At 38.7% G+C, this 27,043-nt stretch overlaps 1 protein-coding gene across 4 annotated transcripts in view; it reads right to left on the reverse strand.

The window, feature by feature from the left end:
* DNM3 (dynamin 3) overlaps window positions 1–27,043 on the reverse strand; it is a gene marked incomplete at its 5' end in the record, with an annotated part of 182,513 nt that overhangs the window by 62,897 nt on the left and 92,573 nt on the right. For all 4 annotated transcript variants that reach the window (XM_082311696.1, XM_082311694.1, XM_082311695.1 and 1 more), the window contains one exon: window positions 5,660–5,769. In XM_082311696.1, coding sequence (XP_082167822.1) covers window positions 5,660–5,769 — 110 coding nt within the window. The remainder of the gene's footprint in view (window positions 1–5,659; window positions 5,770–27,043) is intronic.

Consider the following 27,043-nt stretch of genomic DNA (forward strand, 5'->3'; position numbering starts at 1 on the left):
TACCTGCACCACCTATCCATCATACTATGTTTTATTTAGCATACAAAGAATTCTTGTCAATAATGACAAAAAGGAAATATTCCAGAAAAAAAAAAAAACCAACCTTTTTTTTCTTTTTTTTTTTTTTTTTTTAATGGAATGGACTTGGGGGATAAAGGCTAGTTATTCCTTGGGTTTGTATATTTTTCCTATTCTTAAATATTATACTAACCAGCATCTTAGAAGTTTGTTTACAAGCGTTAGCAGCTTTTTTTCTGGATTAAATTTGCGGGGATTTTTAATTAAATAGATTCTCATTCTTCCATTTCTAACAGAGAGGGCTCTGAATAGCTTACAGTCCAGCTCTTCCTGGGGCTTAGCTGAGTAACTCAAAAACAGTAACTAAACATACATCTCATCTTAGGCTTTCTCCTTTAGCCTGGCTTCCATCCAACACCTCCTCTGACCCGGTCTCCTTTCACTAGTTCCCTTTATTTTGGCTCTTGCCCAGTTTCCCTTATATATGGATAGCAGTTAACTAGTTGCTGTCCATAAGAAGAAATTCAGTACTTAAAGCTCTAGTGCATTTGGAGTCCCAGAGAAGACTTGTGCTCCATCCCCTTCTAGAGCAACACTCGGCCAACAACACACACCCAAAATAAATACTGTCATACCTTTCATGTAGCGTACTCTCCTGGGTCCTACTAGACAACACAGTTTCTTGTGCAGTATGATTCCTGACAGTCAGAGTGTATGCAGGAGGCGGTAGCTAAAATTTATCATCTAGCAGTTCTATTTCCAGTCCTATTGTGTGCCCTCAAAATTTCCTTTTGATTGCTCTCCTCTTGACATTCATCTGTTTCTCAGATTAAGGATCTGGTTTTACAGTGAGCCTGCCCCAGACAGTCAGCTCTCATGCAGGAATGGCAGGTTCTGTCACACTGCTTCATGACTATTGAGGAGCATTTAGCTCTCAGGAACCTATTCTTGTGAAGGCAAACAGGAACAGTTCTGTGCTTTGAAGCTACTCCTCACATCCCCCTATCATACAGAACCATAGAGGTGAGGAAAGCAATACCGTTACTCCGTTTCATCCGGATCCTGGTTGGGCAGGAAAGTAAAAGACAGGGAGACTTGCTGAGATCTTCCTCTGCAAGGAAAGGGGAATTTCACACACTGGTTCTGCTTCTTTGGCTCCAAGGAACAGAACAAGTCTGAAGAGGAACAAAGCTTCCTGCATAAGACAGACTACTGATAAGGGACTCTCCACCAGGTAACTCTTCCTCACTGTACGGTTGCTACTGCCAGTATTGGTAGGAAAGGCCTGAAAATTCACCAACTCAACAAACACTTCAGCCTACTACCATTTTATAACCTCCAAAATCTTTACCTAGTAGAATCTCTTCTCCCACAAAAGAGAAAGAACTCACCTCTCCAGACTTGGAGAAGAGGTGGAAAGGAAGCTTTTTCTCTGCTTGTAGCAAAAGAAGAGAGTTTTTACTCATCATTCCTGCTTTACTTAAAAGAGAAGTAGTATTTAGATAGAGTTATAATACAGTAATACAATTATTGACCAATAAATCAGGAAAAAAGTGCAACTAGTCTACTGCAAAAGCAAAGGACTACTTTAGAACAACACAGAATCTAGTGAAATAGTGCCATGTGGATCCCGTAGTCAACTGGGCAAGATCATGAGAAATAATGACTGCTTGCCCTTCTTAATTAGGGAGAGATGGGACCGTTGCATAGATCCTAAAGGAAGGCACATTTAAGACTACAGTTCTTGTCTCAGAATACAGTACTTAGCTAAAACAAAAAGCACCAATCAGCGAATAATTTTTACAGGAAATATGTGGGGAATAGGCAAAGTGTTTGGAATGAAATCCTAGAAGGAAAGTAAACTTTCTGGGATGGGCAGAATTTGTTTTGTTTGTTCTTGAACTCTGCACAAGAGTCTTACACATTCATCAATGAGGACATCGCAGGTTAATCTACTGTTTGTAAGCACAGGCACTGGCAAAATCCTCTCTCCTCCATTCTTAGCTCTGCCTAAGAAAGTCCATCAGCAGCTGCATCTACACAACTTCACATTATGTTCTACAGCAGTACTGCAAACATTTTTTTTTCCTACAGTATAATTATTTTCAAACACTTTTAATATATTTGATCTCTTTTCCAGTCTGAAAGATTTGCCACCAGTTTACTATGGAGGAGAAAAGGATAGTCAACAGAAAATAGCACGCACTTTCTTGACAGCTTTAGGTTTAGACATGTACTGCTTTACCCTACAGCTCAACTTCAGTTGCTCAAAGGCAGACTCATGTAGATGGACACAGCCAAAAATGATCCGGGAGTCAAAGGGGACTCACTCTAATATAATTTGCTTTAATATCTAGTACTGCTAAGGTAAGTAAACTAGAGGACTCCATCTCCAAAGGTCTTCCATGGTGTCTCCAACTTAAGTAGATGGGCCCACTCAAAAACTTTAAATAAATTATTTAGTTTGCTGAAAAGCAAAACTCACCCCCCCTCTTCTTTAAGCAATACTATATAAACTCACACCCCCCTTCTTTAAGCAATACTATATCTATTTCACACCAAGAGTTTTTCTCTGTTTTTCCCCCTTTTAAAAATTTTAATTAGAAAGTGACAGGAAAAGAATTTAATTATTTCACAATGCAGCCTTTTTATAAACATACAATTATGTTCATTTCATGAGAATTTATCTTCACTGTGAAATCAATCGTCACAGTCTCCATTTACTATACATTACCAAGTCACATTTGATTCCTGTCAGAGAACTGTTGACTTCTGCAGTAAATCAAAATGACAGATACTGTTAGTTTCCTTCTGCATCTATCCCCAAGCCTCAGCTAACTCAAGATGGTTTTTCCTTCTATGCAGTGAAATGAGCATTTTCTTGGTAACTATATTTCAGAACTGGAAAGGTTTTCATAAATGGAAAAAATGCAGTGCATAATCCAGGAAACTATTGAAATGTACAGTATCAGAAACATATGGCTGTAGCAAATACCTATGCAGTGAGGAGCTGGGAATGAAAAAGAGAAAAAGCTTATTAAAATTTGTCTCCTAAAGGGATTTTGCTTGAAAATTAAAATACTTTAATTGAACATTAAGAAAGTTTGCATAGTTGATTAAAAAAATGCTGCAGATTATGGGAAAAAAAAAAGAGATACAGAACAATCTCCATACTATCATGGAAGTTGGAACAGATGATTTTGCCTTTGTTCTTTAATGATCTACATCTTAAAAAGCAAAATGGTTCCATAACCAGAACCCTCAGTGGGCAAACTCAGAAAGAGAAAGCTGACTTCTTTCTCAGTTGTAAGGTTTTTTTAATTTAAAAAACCCAAACACCATCCCCCGCTCCCCTCTCAAAAAAAAACAACCAGAAACTAAGTTAATTTTTAGATGAATTTTGAAAAGCAAGCCATATTCACACACACACACACACATTCAGAAACCAGAAATCAAAAGATTAGCATAAAGTAAAACAACAGTGAGACTCCTTATTTCGACAGATCTTTACCAATTCCCTGTTTCAGTTTCCCTAAGAATCTGGGACAGGGAACACAGTCCCCAGTTGAGGGCCGGATCACTTTACTCAAGCTCCAATATCCCTGCTGCTGCTGACACAATCTATGAATTTAGGAGACAGTGGAAAGTGATACTAAACTTGTTTTGACCAATTTGTGCCAGCAGGCAGATTTTTAGAAATATCAAAAATCAGCTGTTTTATAGTAACAGAGGAATTGCTGTTGTAATTTCAAGAAATATTTCTTCAAGAACAAGTTCTGTCTCCTTTTAAGCTGGAAGACTGTCTTCATAAACAGCCACTCCCAAGGCAAAGTTATTTTGTCGTCTTATCACTGGGCTGTCGTGTCTTAACATGCCCATATAGATATAAAGATGTTTTTAGAGCAGCTTGCAGATGCTGGAGGGTCTACTCACAGTCCAAATGGGCAGGGTTATTACAGACATGGCAAACATTTTAGACATCTGATTCCGAAATCCTTGCTGTCCAGTGTGTATGAAGATTCAGTGAAAATGTGAATGTGCAGCTATATAACACCCAAATAAATGCCAAACTTGCCAATGGAAACGCATGCTTTTCTTGGATTTTCACAGCAGCTCAGTGATTAATATTTAAGATGATAAAAATATTCAAATCCATTAGCCAAAACAAAGGAGAAACAATGAGCTAAAATTAACAGATTTCTCATGGAAGGAACTTAATATGTACAGCTGATATCAAGGACAGTTATCTTTCTTGACGGATGTGCATGCCATGTTGGGACAATTCACACATATCTATAGAGAATAGTCAGAATTACATTAATTTCCAGCATCTCAAGATGGTTTATGTTTTCAAAAACATGAAAAGTTTTTCAAAGCTTTTTTCTGTCCTCCAGAAATGCAAGTGGTCAAGTGTTTGAAATCTTATTCCCAGCAAGTATGTGTACGACATACTTTCAAAGGGCATCTCCTGGCAGACAATGTCCACATGTGTAGGCTAGCTGAGATGTCAGCAGATGTAGGCAAAGCCTTCATGGGGTAGTTCACAGCGAGACTCACATTGCGTCCTCATGTTTCTGGGGCCAGCAGAAACTTGACAGCCCAGAAATCCTGTGCTTTGCTTTTGCTTTGCAGCAGGGAGGGGCATTCCTTGCTTCTGAAAGGACTATTTCTGGCCAGTCCAGGAGCAACAACAGCTGGCTCTGCAGGGAGCCACATCCAGCCCTCATCATCTCGAACAACATCTGAATGTATTGCCAAGCTTTGGCGATGCAAGGGGGGAGTGGGTGTGAAGAGACTTAGCAGAAGAGAAGAGGAAAACAAGGGCATCTATCCATGCTACCACTACAATTAAATTTTACTTATTTTCTTGAAAAAAGAACTTACAGAAATTGCACCTTATCTGCTGAAATGCAATTCCACTGAGACAGCTGCAAATGCATCACTTCAGTTAAAAAAAAAAAAAAAAAAAAAAAAAGAAATTTACAGGTCACTTGTATGTCTTTAAGTGTTGTCATGTTTCCTTGACTTATTTGTGCACAGTAGTCTGAATTGGCTGTGCATCAGGAGTAGGCTTCCATAAAGTACCCACACCACTTAAATCAGAGGATGGAGTCTGAAAGGAAAACTATGAGGCAAACACTACAAAGCTAAGATTCTAATTAATTAGGGAAGCAGAGGAATCTCATTTGTTCTCCATTCAGCAGTATTTAAACCCAAACAAACAATAGAATGACTCCCAAGATTACAGACAGGCAAGATTTTCCACTGGAGAAAGTGAAAAGCTATGATGCTTTTGTGATTTACACCAGTTTAATCTGGTCACAAGGTACAGAAGTCATGAATGTTTTGGTAAGCCTAGGTGATTGCCAAACAAAATAAAAATAGGATCAGGAGATGATTATTCAGCCATACAGAAGAACTAGATGACTAATCATGGAGCTGGTTCACCCTACAAGTGGCTAGGAGGACACTAACCTTTCATCCCAGGGTTATGCAACGGCAAAGAACCAGATAAATCAAGAGTATCAAGATCTTTGTTCACTCAACACAGTGGAAATACTGGAACTGCACTCCCAGTTGTTAAAATGCTCAGCTAGATACAATTTTATAGAAGCATGTGCAGAATAGCACATTTTCTTACCTCTGCTCCGTGTTAAACAATGCAAAGATATGTTTGCTAGACATGAAGCTCTTTTCAACATCTCGCACTTTCAAGTTGTCCAAAGGAAGCATATACTTCTTCTCTTTTTCCTAGGATAAAAAAAACAACAGATTAAAACAACACTATGTGAGAAGTCTCAAAGAAGCCCGATCTCAGCAAGCTCTGTTTAGTTGGTAATGCCTCCAGTACATTTATTATCATAAGGGAATATCCAAAATTGAAATGTCTGCTTATCTTTCATAGACATACCTGCAACAGAAATGAAACCTCAATTCCAGTTTCTGTTTTTCACCGACCCTTTTAAAACATTTCCTAATTAAAAAAATTCCTTCTCAAACACATAAGCATCGACATTTATTATTCTTCATTCCTCTGAATTCTAAAAAGAAAAGGGTCAGACTTAACTAACATGAAAGTGTCTGATCAATACAAAACTCTTCTACCATGTCTGCGTAGCAACCGGAGTAACCTGTGACATAAAATTAATCTCTATCTAGAATTACTATTATTAATTATTTAGGGATGGCATTTGATGATCCCAGGGGTAAATTTTCATTCCTCCAGTGGAAAATACAAAAATCATACAAATCAATCAAAATCATACCATCATCAAGGTTTTATATATACCATATACAAACAAAACCAGACTCTAATCTAACCAGCTTGTTCTTCCAAACAGCAGGAATGATCTATTCACTCTGGCTGTAGCCAACTCCTTTTGCATTTTTATCACAACTCTCATTTACAGCACATTCTCATTTACAGAACAATCACTATAACGTCACCTTTTCTAGGTTTCTTGCTTCCTGTCACTCAAATTAAGGACTAGTAACACTCGCAAGCTACTTTATGATGTCAGAACAAAAAAGCCCTAAGATTATTAGCTGTTCCCATTGTGTTAAACTTCCTTCAAGTCCTTGCACTGATGGACAAACTAGGGCAAACCTCTCCATTTTGCTTTGCAAATACACCTGATGCCAAGTAGAAGCGATCCAAAGACAAGAGGGGCAACCTTGCATCTTTATGCCCCCATTCTGTTTTTGCGCATCACGATAAAATTGCTGGCAAGGGTACTAACACAGTACAGAGTTTAACAACTTTCAAAGGCCATTAAGGTACTGTTAAGGCTGGTGCCATTACCACGGCAGCAATGGAGTGGGGAGAGGATTTATGCCCTGGAATTTGCGCAGCAGATACCAAATGGGGTTCTCATGCATTTGGCTACCCAATGACTCTACAGAAGTTCAATAAATCACCAAAGTTGGAAAGCTTAGGATTCTTTCACAGTGCCTTATCTGCCAACATGAAGCAAGACTGACTAGGCTCTGCCTAGCCATCCTCAGAACTAGCTGTAAAGCCTAGCACCCATTGCACTTGCCGGAGAATTGTGAAATGGGACATTACTTATGGTGGTTAGCTCAAGTAAGAGATATGCATGTGGTAGTCGTTTATTGTATGCCATAAAATAGGGCAAAAGGGACAAACCAAACTAGGACTCATTTTTCTCAATACATATTTCCCAGAAGAAATACACAAAAGTAACTTCCACTGCACAGAACTGGAAGAAGTCCTAGCTAGACTGAGATGTGTGTACTGTGAAGGCAGATGCAATTCAACTTGGCTAAGCTTCATCAGATTTCAAAACTAAGCTGGATAAGAATGTACCTGAGAGTGAAACTATAAAAATACAGTGACGTGTCCAACAATGGCTCACTTTCCTAGACAGCTTCATACCCGGCCTCAGTAGAGGATAAAGCATATTTCAAAGGCCCTTCTGGAAAAGCATGGTTTCTACTGTCTTGTTTTGTTGAATAAAAAAGTTATTAAATCCAGTGTGGGAGTATTACATAAGAAGTATCTGATGGATTTTCAAACTGCCTCTAGCTTAGGCATCCTAGAAATTATTACCCACAAAAGCTCATACATATGTATATTCTTCACTCTCCCATCTAACAAGAATTCTGATGAAGGAGTCTAGTTCTGTGCTAGTCTATAACTATTTATCACAGTTCATATCTATATTATGTTTCCAGAGAATATACACTCTCTGAGCTTTGGGGCTCTCCCTGAAGGGAGAGTATACTGTCATCCATTCAGTAAGTATTACCACTGAGATAAATAAAACTAGTCAAAGTAAATTCATAATTAACCACTAAAAAAGTAAATGAATAATAGTAAATGAAACCAAATAAAGAACTTATAGATCAGATATTTATGTATAAAAATTAGAAGTACACTGTCCTCTAATACTGATTTTTATTGATATGATCTGTTTTGATATTATAAACTTATGTCCAAAATAGTTCTGGTAGCATTTAAAAGGTAACAATGTGTTAGCTTTGCTGCCATGACAAAGTGACACACACTGAAAAATATCCTAGCATTATAAATTCAGGAGAACACATATTAAACTTTGTATTAAAAGCAAAGATGTTTTTTTCAGTTGAAAGCTGGACTGCATGGTAATGTAAGATACTTTGTTTTCTATTTCAAACATTTAAGACAGGTTATATATTAAAAAAAACAAAAACTTTTGGGCAGAAATATGAATGTTATTTATTCCATCATAAATAAGAAAAAAACCTAGATGAGCTTAATTTTTAGTCTTTAAAACTTATCTTTCACTATTACAGAATGTGTTTATAATGATTTACTATTCAATTACCAGAAATCTAAGAACTTTATGATGAAGTGTTTGTTCTGACAGACACTATTTACTGACAAACCAAGCAACCACAGAGGAGTAAAAATAGAAACTGGTGAAAAAACCATACCAAGAATCTGATTGTCTAAACAAAAATTCCACAAGCAGGAAAGTTTTGTAAATGTTTGATGCCAAACTGTGAGAAAGTGTTTCTTCTGTAGCCACCAGGAAAAAGGAAATGCCTACTGAAGGCTAAGAAGTGGTTGGTATTTATTTACATGGCCTCCTACCCACATGCTGAGACAGAGCAGTTTCCAAGAAAGGGAAATCATAGGGTGCCTATGCTTGAAGCTAACAGAGACAGCATGTCATATATGAGAGATCAGACCTAAATACTGCTCAATTCCAGGAGAAAGGTATCACTGCAACACTGAAGTGTGGCAGCAAAACCCATAACAAGTTGTGGGGTTTTTTTTTCTCCAAAGTGGAAAAAAAAAAAATATAAATGGAGCATGAGCTAATTCAACGGCAGATGAGCCCAACACCGTTTCAGCCTTAGCTCAATTAATATTAAGTTATGGCAGCGCAAAAAAAAAGCCAGCCAGGACTATCTGTGCATGTTTCCCATCCTGAGAGGCTGACAGCATAAGAAACAGGGAATGTATGAAGCCTGGGAGGAATGGGGCTAGGCACACTTCTACAAGTGACGACACGCACATAACTGTGGGTCCAGTTTGTCCCCCTCAGCATTTGTTCTTTTTTATTTATAGATTTTTATTTTTATAATGGGGCAGAGAACTTAAGCGTGACATGAGGGGAAAAACCAGCACATGCTGATCTCATGTAGAGACTTTGCCTCTCTTTTTCCTATACAGAGTAGAGGAGAAGAAGGAAAAAGTGGGAGGTAGCATGGGCCATTCCTGTCTCTGTGACATGAAAAAAAAAAAAAAAAAAATCCCCATAATGCACCTTAGAAAAACAAATCAACCTGCTAGCCTCGGAAGGCCTTCCCACCCTTGAGACGATGTTTCACCACTCGTGGGCATAAGTAGCACTCGCATCCTTAATGGACTAGTTCTGTTCTCTGACAGGCGAGTAAGCTGCCAGGAACTGACAGCATGATGTAAATATGCCATATTACAACTGCCCCTTCCTTCTGCAGCGTTTAAACGTACTAAAAATAAATACCGCTGAAGTCCAAAATGGCACAAGGGATGCAAAAAATACAGCAGCAGCTCCCCTCCCCCTAATAAGGTCTCAGCCAGCACTTCCAAGCTAATGAACTTCATTTTCAGCCAGAGGCAGAAATCATTCTCTGCTTTTGGAACTTTGTAGGCTCTGTCAGAACAGCAGAAGAAGAAATCTTGGACACAATGTCAGCTAATTGGATGACAAGGGGAAGAGAATTCCTTTGCTTCAAAGAAAAGAGATTGTTAAATTACTTCAGCTTCTTCAAGTTATGCAAGGTGATTCTCATTTTTATTTGTCACTTCAAGATGGCTACAGCACAACAGCAGCGTGCAGGACAAACTCTACTCCCCATTTCGTATCCTGAGGAACAGAAGCAGAATTCATGCAGGACAATTCAAATATATGAAGCTCAGATTCTGACAGGCAGGTCTGAGCCTGAGCGTTGGCCTAATGGCACTTTCAGTTATATCATGGGGAATTGAGCCAGTTTGCTCACCACTTTGTAATGCTTTTTAGAACACCAGTTTCCAACTGGGGGGTCATGACACCAACCAAAACCTGTCTATGCCGACTGTGGGGACCACAAGTTCAAAGAAATCAAGCTCCCAACTGGAAGTGCAGGCCACACTGGAAAAGCTGGAACAAAGGCTGGTTTACAGCAGGATTCATTCTGTGCATCATTTGTACTGAAAGTACAACTCTCGAATAATTCCCGTGCACTGATAGCCAATATAGGTATCCATGAAATGCCTCTGCCATTAGGGATAGGCATTAATGAGGCAAAATAGTGAACTACTTTAAAATCATAAACTGAGGAAGGACAGCTTTCAATTAAAGCTTGCAAACAGCAGATAAAGAGGTTGGCATTTCTGCCTCTGAACTAGATTTCCACACCGACACTGTACTACTCTCTGTATCTGTTTCCACATTAATAACTCGGGCCTAATATTTACCTGACTCACAGGCATCATGTGAGACCTTGTTTCTGCATGGCAGGGCATCATTAAGGTGTCCTACAATCAGGGTGCTAAAACGTGTAGGTGGAACACCAAAGCCGAGCAACTATTTGGCATAACAGTTAAGCAGTAGAGGCAGAAAAGAATACCAAAATGAAGACGTTCTACAGTACCGTACTATTTTAGATGGCTGGATCACTACCCTCATTTTACAGACAGGAACAGACACAAGAAGCAGTGGCTTGTGAACCTGCTGAGCCAGAGCAGTCTATATTAAAGAAGAAGAAAAAAAATAGGAAGTGTAAGGAAATGCTGCCGGTGGGCTGAAACTATGCCTGTTTACTTCTGAAAAGGAAAGGCTCAGACTTATTTATACCTAGGAGCTGCTCTCACTGCCGGTGCAGAATAGCCTACTCTGTGGCATTTGATGAAAATGCAAACTATTAAGACGCCTCATAGCAACTTTTATAGTATTTAAATCAATATCCAAGAGTTAACCATGTTCTAACTTTAAACATACCCAAGAGAATTTTATTGTGTTTCTATTTCAGTTTATTTTTCTCTCTCAGTTTAGAAAGCCACACAGCATCTTCACAATGGTCTCTGCTTTACCACACTTGGCTTTAAAGCATACTCTGAAAAACGAAGCATGAGATATTTACATATTACTGCAAACTTTTGAAGAAAAACAAAGCAAGTTATTTTATTACAGACAACTTAGCAATGTGGGAGTCAGGCCTGAACATGCTCCTGGGTACAGCTGTAGAAAACATAATTCTAAACTGTCTATAAAATCAAAAAGGAGCTGCTTTAACAGAAAAACAATGCATACATAAACATTCTAACATTTTTATGAAAAGCATAGCAAAAGAACACTTAATAAGTTGCACATGAGAAGACCGTGTTTCTTCCACCTATGCACCTCTTCTATAATCAACTCCTACATGGCTTTAGCTGTTGATAATAAAGCATTGAAGCCAAGCACTTTTCCAAGAGTTTCTTTTCTTTGATCACTGAAACCAGATTCAAACCACCATAGATTCTGATTCTTCAATAAAGCCAGCCACATGGGCATCAAGAAGCACTCTCGTATGTACAAATGATTCCCTATGCGCTCAAGTGAAAGTTTTCAGACAAAAACTTTAGGCAAAAAATGAAAAATTATTGTCTCACTCCCTGAGACTCCTCCACAGGCAGGTGGGTTACATCTCCATGATGCACTACCATTCCCCTTCCTGCTCTGCTCTCACCACGTGCCTGGAGCACTCTGTAACTGTGCTACACCACAATGGATGTACATTACCTAGCAAGCAGTTTTATTACATGTATCTATATTGAGTAGAATAATGCAGTATGACATATTAGAGGGCTGTCACATATAGGCATGTATGTAATTAAATATCAACAAAGACACAGAAGAACCATTATGCAACATGTAAGAGAAACACTTCTAGGAAGATGCTAAAGAATAAAACGAGAGCTCCAAATTGAAAACCTCAATGCAAAAATGTGACAACAGCTTAGGGTGATAAGCCAGACTGTTAGAAGAAAGGTTATGTGGCACAGAGCACAAATACCAAACCTTACATTCCCTCAGTGTTACAAGACTTTATCCTCTGCCGTGCTGGAGATAATGAGTTCCTTATACAAATCAAAGCTGAAAATGCCAAACCTGAAACTGCAGCTGAAGAAGAGAAATCTGACAACATCAAATCAAGCTATTTCAGGTTTGAATTATTATCTTTTTATATTTTGCGTTTGTAATATCTTTTCTAGGCAATTATACATACTCCGGGCACCTCCACTTTTTTCCCAATCTTTTGGTACCTTTTCCCACAACATATTATTAAAAAAAAAAAATCAAGAGGCATGTTATATCTCTGGTGTTTCTTCTGAATTCAACTATGGGATTAAACCTGATGCTAATGTTAAATCAGTCCTTAGTCTGGTCTTGTCATTCATTTTACAGTGTGTTATTCATTTTCCACAGTGTTTTTCTCTCATAAGAACCGGTATTATATTTGTTTCTGTGCTTTCCTTCTGCCCAAACTTCTTCAGGAATAGAACCACAAGACTCTACAACTCTGTATTTGAAATACTTCACCCTTTCAAGACATGGTCACTGGTGTCTTTCTTGAAAGGAGTTTACTATCCTGCTACATTTCAAGACTTCACGAAAGGACACCAATATGGGATGTCTTTACATCACTATTTTGCAGCACAGCTGTCCAACTTTAATTGAGGGTTTACAGGGAGCTGAAGCTGCAGCTTGCATTCATGCAGCACACACCAGAGCAGAACCTCACAATCCACCTGCTCAGAGTTGGGCAGCCCTGAATACCTTCTTCTCCTTGCCTGGAGGAGAGGATGGGCACAGTACACAACAACGAACAACCAGCATCCTTGGGGAGTGCTGTGCTGAGCAACCAAGCTGGCCCTTAAGCGGGAGCTAACAAACCTGCTGCACCAAGCTAACTCCATGCGATTTCTGCCTGCACAGCAGTCCCCATGTTACGGTACCCAGATAAACAGATTTCCCATTGTCCATCTCTCATTTCCCTCAATAATGAGGGGTGGCTGAGCAGACATCCCATTGTATTCGTGCAGAGCGTGAATGGCTGGATAAAAAAAAAAAAAAAAATCCAGTTATTTGACTGGCACTCCCTGTGCCTTTACATAATCAGTGCATCAAACAGAAGTGTAGTAATTTCTGGAATATATAACAAACTCAACATGAATTAAGATTGCCCCTTTTCAAAAGAGGTGTTTATTATCACAAGTGGAAGGGCTGGCCTTCCACTGGTCTGTACTGTGGGGATGTGCTGTCAGTAAAAGAATCAATCTGAGAAAGGGCCTGATGAAGAGGAAATCTCTGTTTAGCTCCTATTAGTTAGGATCTTGAAAGGTCATTTTGAATTTGGGAAATCTTGTCTGGGAAAGAAGCCAGTAATTCCTCTCAACTGAAGTGGTGCTGGCGTTTAAAATTGAGAGAAAGCCCCAACTGATGAACCATTTGACAGTCTGGAAAAATTCTGCTGCATGCATCTAGTAACTGCTCCAAAGGTAGAGGGGAAAGAAAAAAAAAAAAGTATCCTATGACCTTTTTATCCCTTGCAATGAAGCCTGCTTATGACAGCTTGTTTTTCTCTACTAGTGCTCAAGTTTTTATTTTTCACTCTTCACCTACTGCAGATCATCCAACAATCACAGTGGTTTGTGGGAGTGATAGTGCAGGATGAAGGGCTTTGGTGCAGCACGTCTGGGCTGGCAGAAGGCACAGAGTGACAATGACATACCAGTTCCTGGGAGATCTGGCTTTTCAGTTGGGTACAGCTTTCCATTCATACAGTTTACAATTTTGCTTATTACATATATATAAGTGTGTATAAAAATACTTTTATATACATGTACACACACACACATATGTTTTGGTGGTGGGATTTTTTTTATTTAAAGGAAAAACATAATTCCTGAAACCTATTCTCTTTGTATTAGAAGTGCAGCTCAGATTTCAGTCTTGAGAAGGTGATGGTCTGGGTGGATGAACCTCTCCAGTCATAATGGCCTCTTGCATTAGGAATACTAAGTTAAGATAGAAAAAAACCAATAAGTTTAACTGTATTTTCAGCTTCCTGGACTCCCTTAACTTGCACATAAAAAGAGAGCCTCTCATTTATAAGGCTCCTGAAATTCCTTGGTAGGTACATGAAGATGATACACCTTTGCTATAGTACCCTTGTTTTCTGCTGGAAAGGCATTTCTTAAAACTCTTCTGGCTTTTGAATGCATTTCAGTTTCTGTAAAATGAATCCTAGAAAAGCTCAAACTCAGGAAGCCACCAGATACTTTTCTTTGGGTAACAACTGAAGTATCTGGAGAGACACTAGATTCTTTTTGCACATGCGTGTGTGGAAAAAAAACCTCCTTATTAAAATCAAAATGATAAATACGCAATTACATAATTATGTAAAAAACATTAAGCAGGATTTTCCTGAGGCAACACATCTGTCTCTGCAAGAGTCCCGAAGATGCAACAAAATACACACACACAAATTAGTTCATGGCATTTATGCTGCCCTACTTGCTTGTTATCATTAAAAGCTTTCAGACAGTAATCAATTTCACTGTGGTGGAGATTACTGCAAAATGCATTAAGAAGTTCACGCCTGTGGCAATGGTCACTGAAAATATTTTGGAAAGCATCCCAGAAGTATAAGACTTTTTCCAGACATCCGAGAGAAACTCTACTATGACAAAGCTTCTGGTGTCAAGACTTCTCCCCCACCACCCCTCCTTTTTTTTTTTTTTTTTTTTTTTTTTTTTTTTTTTTAACAGCAGCATTTTTTTGAAAGGTACATCTCAGCTTTTTTTCTTTTTTCTTTTTCTTTTTTTTTTTTTTATTTTTTTTTTATTTTTTTTAAGCAAGCCAAGATACTTGGATCATGGAAAACATTAACTTCTGAGACAACTGTCTGAAGACATCTCCTTCCTTGCTCTACATAATATGTATAAATATACTCTGGCTTCTTAATTTCGTCAAAGAAAAACTGTTGAATTATAACAAAAGAGTGAGAAAACCACCTGCTTACTCTATCATAACAACATTTCTGGGTTTTGGTAAAATAAGTAGCCCTGGGGATGTTCCTATATTGAATAAAGAAAACTGAATACACCATAATCATCAAGCACTATTTCTACTTTATATCAAGAACATTACCTTAAAATGCTAAGTCACATATACCATCAAATCTTCAAGGGAGTGGGTTTTGAAATGTGTCTCACAATTTGACAAAAGATATCCTAAAATAATGTGGTGATGTGCAAAAAACCTGCAACCCTCTGCCCTTGGAAATTAATAGCTATTAGATTGAAGCTTCCTTAGAAACATTCATCAGTAAGACCATTCCCATGAAACTGTCCCAGACTGAAACGCTCCTGAAGCTGATAGCCAAAGTTGTTCCTCAAACTGACCTTAAGTTGTCTCTGGACTGTAACCCTCTGAAGACAGAAGTCACTTCTCAATGTACATCATCTACCCCAGCAGGTACTTGAACAGGAATGGGGATCGCAGACTTACTCATAGCAAACTCTGAACAATAACTGAACTCAGAAAAAGGAACTTGACAAACATGGGCATGGGAACGTGGAAAAAAAGGTTAGTAGAACATCCAAGACATCATGAAGCTACTAGCCTTAAGAACAATCAAGAGCTAGAGGACAGCAGCAAAAGATGCAACATCAAAGCATTCTTTAAAGCTATTGTCATTAAAAAAAGTGACTGCAAGGTGCTACGCGGTGTTAGTCTACTACTGACTCCTACCACTAGGAGTACGTGTGGAGGGAAGTGTGTGTAGGAGGGCTGTCAAACACGGTAGTTTTCAATCTGCAGATGCTGCATATTAAATGAAAACATCCAAGTGTTGCTGACCCACAAGCAGCTCTTTCCTGATAACAGTATGTTGTTTTTTCACATGTGAATGCGTGTACCGTGAAGGACACTTGACACATCGCTAGCTATTTCAATTGTGCCGCTCAGCTGTTCACCTGCAGTAGTATACAGAAAACAGAGGTCCTGTTCCAGTATCACCCTAAGGGAAAAGTACATCAAGCTTACAGCATACCTTAATGACACACAACTGAAACGGAGGGACACATTCTACTGCCTTAGCCACATGCTCCCTTTAAATACCATGGCAGACGGTGAACTCAGAGACATGTCAGCAGGGAGGTACCACAGTTTGGGGAAGCTTAGAGCAGCACCTCTGGAAGGGAAGAGACATCCTCAAACAGAAATAACCATGACTGTTCAAGTGTCACCACTGCCCTTTTGTGTGATGGCAGAACTTGATTAATTTATTGACAGATCACCTTTGCCAGTTCCATACATGCTCACCTATATGTCCTTGCTGAATTTGAGCAACAGGATAATACCCATGCACCGAACTCTTAGAGACTGTCAAATACTTGTCACCGAAGGCAGTTCTGCAGGCCCAGAGCAGACAATGCTTATGTCCAGTAACAGATTATCCAAACCTATGTTTTGCAGCCAGCTAGAACAGAGCGTATAGCTAAGAAACAGGCTAGTGAAACATTCTGCAAGCATAAACTCAAAGCACATCTTCAGTCATGTGGTATCAGTTTCACTACATTGGAGGCGACAGCTAGAGGCTTCTGCTAAGAGACAAACCATGCACTGCCGCAACCAAGACCCACGAACAAAGCAGGACTGCCACTGTGCAGTGCGAGAGGCACCGGAGGGAAGTGGGGTGCTGAAGTCAGGAGACAACATCTGTGATGCTTCTGGCTGCCAGATTAATTTCCACCAAAGCAGCCACAAAGGCTCAGTCAACCAGAGACTCCATCATCGTTGCTGTGAGCAATCAGCACAAAAACTGGGCAATGAGAGTATCTCTCAAGAGTACCAGCACCTGGGAGAAGGAGGCATTTCCCTTGCTTCTCCATGGTGGATGAGGTCTTCAGTAACTGCCAGATTAAGAACCTTGCAGCTATATTCTTTTGCTATTGCAAGTAACATCCTTACTAATAATTAAAAAATATTTTTAATTGTTCTTCTGTTTTTCTCTGTATCTCTTCCAATCCAAACTAACGCCAAACCTTGTCTTTTCTTGCTATGACATTTTACAATATGTCATTTCTCCTCTCTATAAAATAACGTCATCTTTAAAGAATTCCAGTTCTCCCTTCCCTGGATTTCTGCAATGGAGTATTATTCTGATTCATACCTAACACCCTCTTTTATTCCATGCTGTTTGCTTAGAGAGGAAAATACAAATTGAATATACCATTGTGTAAACTAGAAGTTGTGTTAAGATGACAAACACCTGCATTCACTTAATCATCTCTTTTAAGATACTGTCAGCTGGACTCTCCAAGAACACAGTTAGGGGAGGAGCTCTTTCCTATGAAAAAAACTCTAACCAATGATCAAAATAGCTACAAGAACTATCTTAGTCACGCTCTAAAAATTTGCAACGTGCAGCTTGGATAGCTATTGTTGGTGAAGTGATACTATGAAAATAAGATTTTAAAGAGTCAATAAACAAGATGTAAATCTTTGCTCCAGCAGAACTGGACATGCTTAACCTCAGCTATTTCAAAGAACCTATGAAACATACAATGTCTTAGAAAGTCTCCAGGAGTTTCAGAACTATAAACAAACAATGACAATGCAAGAGGTAATGACATTATTGCAAACACAGATGAGACAACCAAAAAGGCACATTGAAATCTGAAAGTTGAAACACGCCTGCAAAAACACTGAATTTTTATATTACACAGTTGTATTACAGATGAGAAAGACAATACCTCTGCTTCTCTGGAAGAAAGTGACATATTTATTAGGAAACATAGCAGTTCCTCAAGGATATAGGTCTTCATCAATGCTGACTCAAAATATTGTAGACTATCAATACACTGGCCCTAAATTTGCAGGACACCATTATATTTGGAAAGAATCACTCCAAAGTACATACACTAATTCTACATAACACTGACATACGGCACTGAATTCCCAGACAGTCAGTCAAAGTTCTGGGCAGGAAACCAAATTCCATGATTTTTTTTTTCTTTAAACACTATGTCAAAACACTCCTATTACTCGTTACTTGTGCTTTGAAAGATATACTCCATTACTCCTTAATGTCGTTAGCTTTTACAGATACTGCAACGAACAAAGAACTGCTGCTGGAAAATACGTATTACAACTATTTTCTAACACTGACATATTGAGATTGTTTCAACGTGAGAGAGGCACAGTGACAAGAAAAATCCAAGTAAAAAGAAGATATCTAACTTAAAAATATAGGTATAAACTTGAATTTCAGTAAGAAATCTATAATAGTGAAACAAACTACCAAGTACCAAAATTCCCAAGTTAACCATTTTCCATATAAAAATGAATTCTAGGATCAATTCCGAAAACTGAATTCATACAACTAAGCCTTACTGTGTAAACCATCTCATCACTAGTCAATGAGCTAATTTCACACATAGTGATTCCTAATATCAGAGATAATCTTTTAACACGTTCTAAAGTAATAAAGAACATTTTAGACAAACATTTTTTCCACTCATGTTGTTTTCAGGACACTCAAAGCTACAAAGCAGGGAGGACAGCTTATTGCAAAGTTGCCCATGCAACAAAATTTAAAAAATACAATACAAAACAAAGAAAACATTTCAGCTAGTTCCCCCTCTGCCCTCCAAAATCCTCAAAAATATTGAAATAAAATGTTGAAATAAAATGTTCATTAAAAATATTCCAAGTCTGCCTAAGAACTATTTAAACATCATATTCAGCAACTTGATTTTCTGTAATCCATTTTTTACATTTACATTACCCAAACTGAATGTATATTTTAATTGTTTTCTCAATTCATTCGTTTTGCTGAAATAACATTCTATTCCCCTTTGAGAATATTCCCAAGGTTATAAAAACTAGATTGTCTAGCAGTTTAGATTTGTTTTAAAGGTCTAATAATATACTACACTGAAATAGTTTGAAATAATGAGGGGTTTATATTATACATTACCAAACTATATAATTATTAGTAATTCCCAGAAAAAAGTACATGGCAACAGACAAGGCTAAATGCATGTATATTTGAATAAAATACCTTATAGAACTATTGCCATTACTCAAAACAAACAAACAAAAATCCTCCAAAAACCAAGTGTTATAAGTCTGGAAAATTTACAGTTAAAAGAAATTCACATTCCCTAATGGAAAGAGAATACCTCTCAAGTACATTTCAGTCTGCCCTGAAATTGCACTCTAGAAATGGGGAGGGGGACAACCTAATTCAGACAGGGGAAAAATACACTTTCGTCTAAGAACACAAAACTAGGATTTTAAAATCAAATTCATTTGGCAGCTGCACAGAGTCTTTACAGGTGAACCCCAATTCCCTTTGCTTTTCTTGCATTCACTTCATTTCACCGTTCACCTCTCATATCTCCTGCTGAGGACATTTGGTGCGAGAAGTGTTTTTAAAGATAGGAACTACTGAAATGTAAAGACAACTTCGGCCACAGATTGTATGTAGACAAAGACCACTACTTCTAGGGACTTTTTACAAAGAAGGTCACCATTTGTAAAGAGACTGAAACCATCCATTGCAAAATAGACACTACCTCCTTCTTCAAAGTAAGTGAAGATGGGAACACAGTGGCCTCCGATATTTTCAGCAGGCATAAACAAAATCCCAGACCCTTTCAGAACACTAGGACACAAGATCACCTCAAAGAGAAGCACATCATGGAATTTTTCTTATGCTCACTGAAAAGGAGGAAAATTTTATACATAGTAACAGACATATGCCCCTTAATCTAAAATAATTATACTCTAATTACCATTGGATTCTAAATTCTCTGAGCTTAAACAACACAGCCGAAAAGATCTTCGTTATTCCATTATTAAGATCATTTAGCAAAAAAATTGAACACATTTCTAATTAATTTGAATTAGGCTGTAAGTTCTCAACTTACTCCACAGTCTAAGAAAATCCTCACTGCCCTCATACACACACACACATATCCATAGAGAAAAAGCAGTGCTTAAAAAGAAAAAAAGCTGTTAATTACAGAATCACAACACTTGTTCCCTATTTATCCATATACTAAAGAGGAGGTGGGGGTGTGGGGGAGAAGAATCTAGTGAGGAGGACTTTAAAGCAGAGTATCTCAAAGATGAAAATGAGAACATAGAAAGACCTACTGATAAGTATAACACATGGTGACCTGGACAAGAGGCTGTAGGGGTGGGAGTAAGGTTAGGAAAGGGTTATAGAAGAAACTGCTGCACAGGTATCTAAAATGTCTGTGGACTGACTTACTCATGTCACACAAAACAAACCAGAGAAGCTAGAAATTTTCAATACAGAATCAAAATTATTACTTAATTGATGTAACAGAGACCTAGTGGGATAACTCACGTAATCTGGAAAACTGACAAATTTCTACATTCTTGTTTAGGAAGTCATAGAGAAAATAACTGGGAAAGCATCATCTTTCATATCAAAAGCACATGTATTGGTGTGGGGTTGACCCCAAACAGGGGGAGACATGTTCTGAGCATTCCTGGAGGCAACTAAGGAACAAAGAACATGTGCATCACCATCACCGGGACTTAGAGCGATCACTGCAACGATTTATGGTACAGGACTTGATGATAATGATGTATTTTAACTAAAAGAGAGACACCACGGAAAAAGCTGACCCACTTCTTTGTTGAGGGGTGAAACCTATTAATAGGCAATGTTGAGAAAGCTCCAGTATTCAACCCTTCTTGCACATTACTCTTCACTAAAAAGCCTAAGAAGCACTAAAAATGATTACAGTTAGATATTAGGGGGAAAAAAAAAAGGTAAAGAACATTAAGCACTAGTATAAACTGCTAAGTTCAATAACCACCTCCCCCCCATTCTTTCAGTTCTCTCAAGTGCCTCAGTTTTCAATCAACGGCTTAAAGTCTTAAGAGTAAAAACACTGTAACTGATGTGTGTAAACCTCTCATCTAAATCATGTAGAGTGAACAGAAAAGCAAACTTGACTTAAAAAGCACAAGAACTCTTTGGAACTAAGCTGTACTCTTACTCTGCTATTTACACACTGCAACTTGCATCTTTGCTGTACAAGACGACATGCAATCTTCATCGAAAACACAGCCTAACTCGGAGATTCTCAAATGTTTTTCTATTTTAAGCACATTCTCTTTTCCTCTCTGCTCTACCCCAGAGCAGACAATTTTTCATATTCTAGGCCTGCATCCACTAGCTCCTTGTCTCCGGAACTGCATTTTGAAAGTCCCAGCTCCCATGCCATGCTCCTCAGGAGGGTGCTCAGAGTGGTGTGTTAGACACAGCTTAGCAGAGATACTTGAGACAGAGGCCCTAACAACAGAACTAAAGAACTCAATTTACTAGGAATGGTGCAGCTACTTATCAGTGCAGGGCTGAAAGGCAACAGCATCCCATGCTTACCCAGCATGAGAACTGCTGGTCTACAGAATAAGCTGCCGGTACAAACCAAACCCAGAGAAGAGGGGCATCTGCTTTCCACCATACAATGGCAAGTCCAGCTGAGCAGGAGACTCAGTCCACAGAGGCACCTTCATCTTCCAGAGAAGAGGTCAACATCTGGTTCTGCTCCAAAAACAATCAGGTCAAGACTCTGGGAAATAATGCACCACACCTTCCTTTATCCCCTCCTGGTTGTTTCCCAGCCTAGCCCAGGAGTAGCCAGTCATCTTTTTCATTTGGTAGGATAGGGTGTTGGTCCATCATCTCAGTGGCAAATAATTTGCAGAAAAGCATCATTTTATGTGTCTTAAATGAAGGCTATAGGAACATGTGCATTGTAGTCAGCAAAGAAGGTCATATTAGAGAACTTAAAATTCTAAGTTCCATGTAACTTGTGCCAATAAACTGTTGGTTATCCCCAAATCAGGCTTGCTATATAAACTATCCCTAAACCATTGAGATAATTTTTTTCATAAGCAGGGAAAAACACAACTACAAATGTCTTTAGTCCTTGTTCACATTTTGACCTCAGGTGCCTAAAGGCACTTGTTCTGCTCCCACAGCATGGAATGCCCTCCCACAAGGCACCCATGTGGAATCTTCAGAGGCTATTTTTGAAAAGCATAATAAAAACTAATTTCTACCTAGAGTTTTTGTTGCTAGCAGCGCAGCTTATTGTCCACCTCTGAGGATGCCTACACTTTCCATAGTTTTTCATACAGATGGGATTTCTTACGTGTAGCTACCCATTACAAAAATATAACTGAAAATTTGTAATTGTCAACAACGAGACAAAGGAGGAAGCAGGCTTCTCTTTATGTAAGGATGTACCCATCTTCACAGTGAAAAAAAGAAAATATTATTTCCATGAGGTTTACTGCAAATTTATTACAGCAATTAAACTGTCCAGTGAATCTCTTTATCAACTTATTTCCAGATTCAAAACCAGATGTACAAACCATCTTTCATTTAATTTGATTATTCTAACCTGGGTAGAGTACGTAGAAACAGATATTTTGGCAACTGGTTGCTAATGAGCCTTCCTGACTCTTTAAAGCTGTTCTTGCGATGCTTTTCCTACAGTATTTACAAGGAAAAGCTAGTGATTAGAAAATGGTTAAAAACCTTGCTCCTCCTGCAGCAGAAAACACTAAATCTCTTTTCTGCAGAAAGGTTTTAAACAGGCTTCATTAAACACAGCTTCCTGAGAATGCACTTTCTTGCTGGCCATTACTTCAGTCTTTTTGTATTTCAGCTGTACAGCAAAGGGTTAGTAAACCCATCTACAGTAAAACACCCATTGCTGTACTCCACCCATCAGGGCTTCTAACCTTACCAAAAATGTGCAGTATTTTTAACCCATTGTTGAGCACTGGCATTTAGATGCTTAGACAACATTTAATTTTTGCCTCTATGCATTTCATAAGGGACCTAAGCACTCTCTATAGACATTAATTATTAAATTGAAATCTTAAAGGGAAGACGCATGACATTTTATGGGTGAGAGGGTTTGCAGAGACATTAATTTGATGTTTTCATTTAAAACAAAAAACCAATACTGTATTCAGTAGTGCAAGGCTCTACCTCTTCCTCCAACCACCCAACTACCATTCTGTAGCTTTAAAATTAATCTTCTATGTTTGTGAATATTGTTTTCTCCAACATAACAGAAGATGAAATCAAACAAGTGACTGACTTTTGCATTTCCTCTGTGAAAGCTGATAAACAGAAGTTTCTTTAAACAAAGCACATACTTAAGCTATGACCTCCACTGATGCCAAGCATCCTTGACACTAAGAATTCAGTGTGATTCCAGGAATCTGCTCCTATGGATGCCCCCAGCTGCATGAGAAAAGAAAAAAGGAAACCATGCAAGGAAAATAAAGTTTCGTAAAGCCAGGGAGTGAGCCAAACACTGCCCAACTGTCTGTTGTGGGGACTGTAGTAGTCCATTAGATTTAGTTCCTCTTTAGCATCTGGCATTTGCTGCTTTCACTAACACACTGATCTGATTCCAGACAGGAATTACTACTTTTCAAAATGTTGTCAAATACACAGTGTCAAAAGCAGAGATTTTTTTTCCTTAGCTTTTTCATTATGGTAAAGTTTTGTTTACATCTAACAGATAACAAAATTGCAGATTGAAGTCTGATTTTACATTGACAGTATCTCCTTACAGTGAGTTTAACACAAGATAAACAGTAGAAACAGAAACCGAATCATAGCTTTTAACTTTTCATGCTATGTTTTAGTTACAAGACTCTTCTTTCTTGCAAAATGTTTAAGCCACTATCCTGAGTTTACTTCTCACTTGTTAGCCAGGTAATAAAATTAAAAGGGCAGTGCAAAAGTGGGAAACCAAAAGGAAAAATTTTAGATAAACAGATAGCACATTAGATATGCTTAGATACATGGATTAGCACATGGGATCTCTCGTAAAAGATGATGTATCACATAAAAACTACTCACACTGATGAAGGTTATAGTCTGTTTTCATGACTTTTAGCAATAGCCAAGAAAAGACTAAAAGTTATATAAAAACAAATAACAGAAGAGATACTGTACCCAGTCCTGTAACCTACCTCATCTGCAGTGATTACTCCCCCACTATTAAATCAAACAAGAACATTCCTACTTGGACAACCCTATTTTCAGACTGAAGTCATTGTCATCTCTTACACTAATGCTTTTTACCATCCTCATGCCATCTCCAGTCTCTCTAGCTTATTGAGTTACTCCATGGATGGCAAAATGGCAAATTTCCCTTTAACAGAACACAAGCATACACCAACTCATACTTAAATGATTTCTTTCTATTCCTGTTTCAGCGTGTTAATTTTGTTGAGGCCCCACATTCTAGTAATCAGTAAAATAGATGTGTTCCAGCTAAGGCACCATATGATGCTTCCCTGGAAATACTCATCTACCCCAATGGAAACCTTTCCTAACTGAAAAGAAGGGTCATGGTCACTTATTCAGGATTCCCAGAAGCCAGGTAGCCTAGTCAAACCTCTTGCAGACAGATTGCATGCACATCCGTACCAGCCTCCATCCACAGAGCACACACTTCACGTGCTTCACTGCACGCGCGTTCTGTGGTAGATATTAGAACAGTGTTATCAGAGTTATGGGGTGTGCACTTACTTACTACCTGCCTGGCTTTTCCCACTTGGACCTATGGGAGCTTCACTGGGGGCAGTCAAAGCATAATTGCTATTTCTGCTGAAAATGGCATCAAATTTCAAAGACATGAGGCTTCAGGAATATTCTCATTCTACTCCTATTAGATATGCCAAGATGGCCATCATGACAAAATCCACCGGGCTATGGATCATAACTGATATATACTCACTTCCTCAAGAAGAGAGGATGCTAACTCCAATGGCAAGGACAACCATGTAAACAGACAGCAGGACTTGAAATACAAGCAAGTTAGTAGACGATTCAACAACTCTGTCTACTGCATGGGTGGATGGTGGTCTGCGCCCGCTGTACTAGCAGAGAAAGGACAAGAATGCAAAAGAAAGCATTATGGTAATTTTTCCAAAATGAGTGTGTTCAAATATCAGCCTCTCTCATTTGCTGTTATAAAGAGAGACAGAATGAATTCAAATACCATTTCTTTAAGGATCTGACCTATGAGTAAGATAATCCCCAAACGAATGAAAAATAGGAACAAAGGAGTGCATCTAGTACACAATTCCCCAATGGCAAGTCACCAACAGATCAAAAATAGTGATGCTTTTTCGGTACAGCCCAGGATAAAACTGCCTTCAAAGCCGTATGAGGAAAAAAAAAGCTTCTGTGCAGAACACAGAAACCTTCGTGACAACTAACAGCCTGATGTACTAATCAGTTTTCTGATCCCCTTCCTAACAGTTTTTGCTCTGTTACATATGTTGTACTCTGACTGCCAAGACAATAATTTGGTTGCCTCAGCTAATAGAAAATACCTTCCAAAAATCAAGTTATTATTTAAAACTACTGGAAGATTTAATAGGCTAACTCACTCACCCAAGCAACTAAAATAAGCAATTAACAACATGTTTCAGCTAAAAAATGCTATAGTTGTTAGGTCTGTTACTTGTAGTTAATAAAAAGAGATAGCTCAGTAGAACTCAGTCATATTTTGATTACTGGTAAAAATATACATTCAAATGTGTGGGTCTATGATGGAATGGCAGCAGAAGAAGGTAGGCAGGTCTGAGAAACGCAAATATTGTCAATCTGCTCCTGAACTCAAGACTAGTAACAGGAACATTATCATCACTTGCACTGTGGGAGCATCTAGAGTATATTTCAAACTGACACTGTAGAAGTACTTGTAATGTTTCTTGCCCCAAGGGCTAACAATCCTTATCATCTTGACTAAAAGCTTGGCGATCATCTGGCAGTCTTCCAGCAATATGCTCTTTCCTCTGATGTTGCAGCTAGACCCTATTTCAAAGGCTGCAAAACTGTATCACATTAGGAAAATGAGGATTATTTACAAACTGATAACTGTTTTTTAAGACTTGCCGCCATGCAGCCTCACTTAAATTAAGTATGAGTGTCAAGCTGTGCAACTACACAACAAAACTGCATCTGCTAGGAACAAAGTAGTGCTTGGGCTAGATAGTTTAACAGGCTTTAAAGTCTACTGTAAGGAAAGATTCCTCCCTCATCACTATTACTTCAGTTTCTTCTTCCTAGACTTCAAAATACACAAACATCAAATATCCTTTGCTAGACTGACCAATATTGGAAAAGTGAATGCAGGACACAACAGAACAAAACGCAGGAAGCCCTGCCAAACTGATTTTTGTCAGCATGGTATCATCTTGCACAGGGCAACAGTGAACGAAGATACCAAGCACAAATCTGGAAGTAGGATAGACCTGTTTCCAAGGGGCTGCACCCAAGTTAGTGAGCCCTGACTTTTAATAAGGTTATCAGCACAGGTACCTGTGCGGCTGTGATGACAGTGTTTTCAGTTCCAGAACAGCTGTAAGCTTGCTCAGTGAGCGGCATAATATGATACAGGCACGACCCAGCTTACCCTTGCTCCAAGAGTGGCAGTTGAGCAAACTGTGCCCAAGGACACACCTTCAGCCTCTCTTTGCTAGCCAGGGCACTGAATGTGCAAGTCAGTCCCCAGAAATACAGATGAGCAGGAGAGATGCCCATTGAATGCCCTCTGATTCCAAATAACAGCCGCAGCATGTGACTTCATCAACTCTTAAATATGCTATGAATAACTTTGACAAAATATTCTACAGCTAGATCAGCTCCCAGGCACAAGAAATCATTTCATTCAGATCTGTGTGGCATGCTTAAAACCAACTGAACTTACATAGACCATAAGATCACTACAGAGCAGAAATGCTACCATACCTGCTGTTGACCCAGCTTCATTACATAGCTCCACAGCTCAACACTAGAGGCACCAAATCCCACCAGTTAGAACATACAATGGACCCTGAAAAAGCATTCAATAATCACTGTGGTATGCATTAAACCATGAGAGGATGCAACGGCACTGTAGAATCTGGGC

Source organism: Platalea leucorodia (assembly GCF_965183815.1).
Source record: "Platalea leucorodia genome assembly, chromosome: 5".
NCBI lineage: Eukaryota > Metazoa > Chordata > Aves > Pelecaniformes > Threskiornithidae > Platalea > Platalea leucorodia.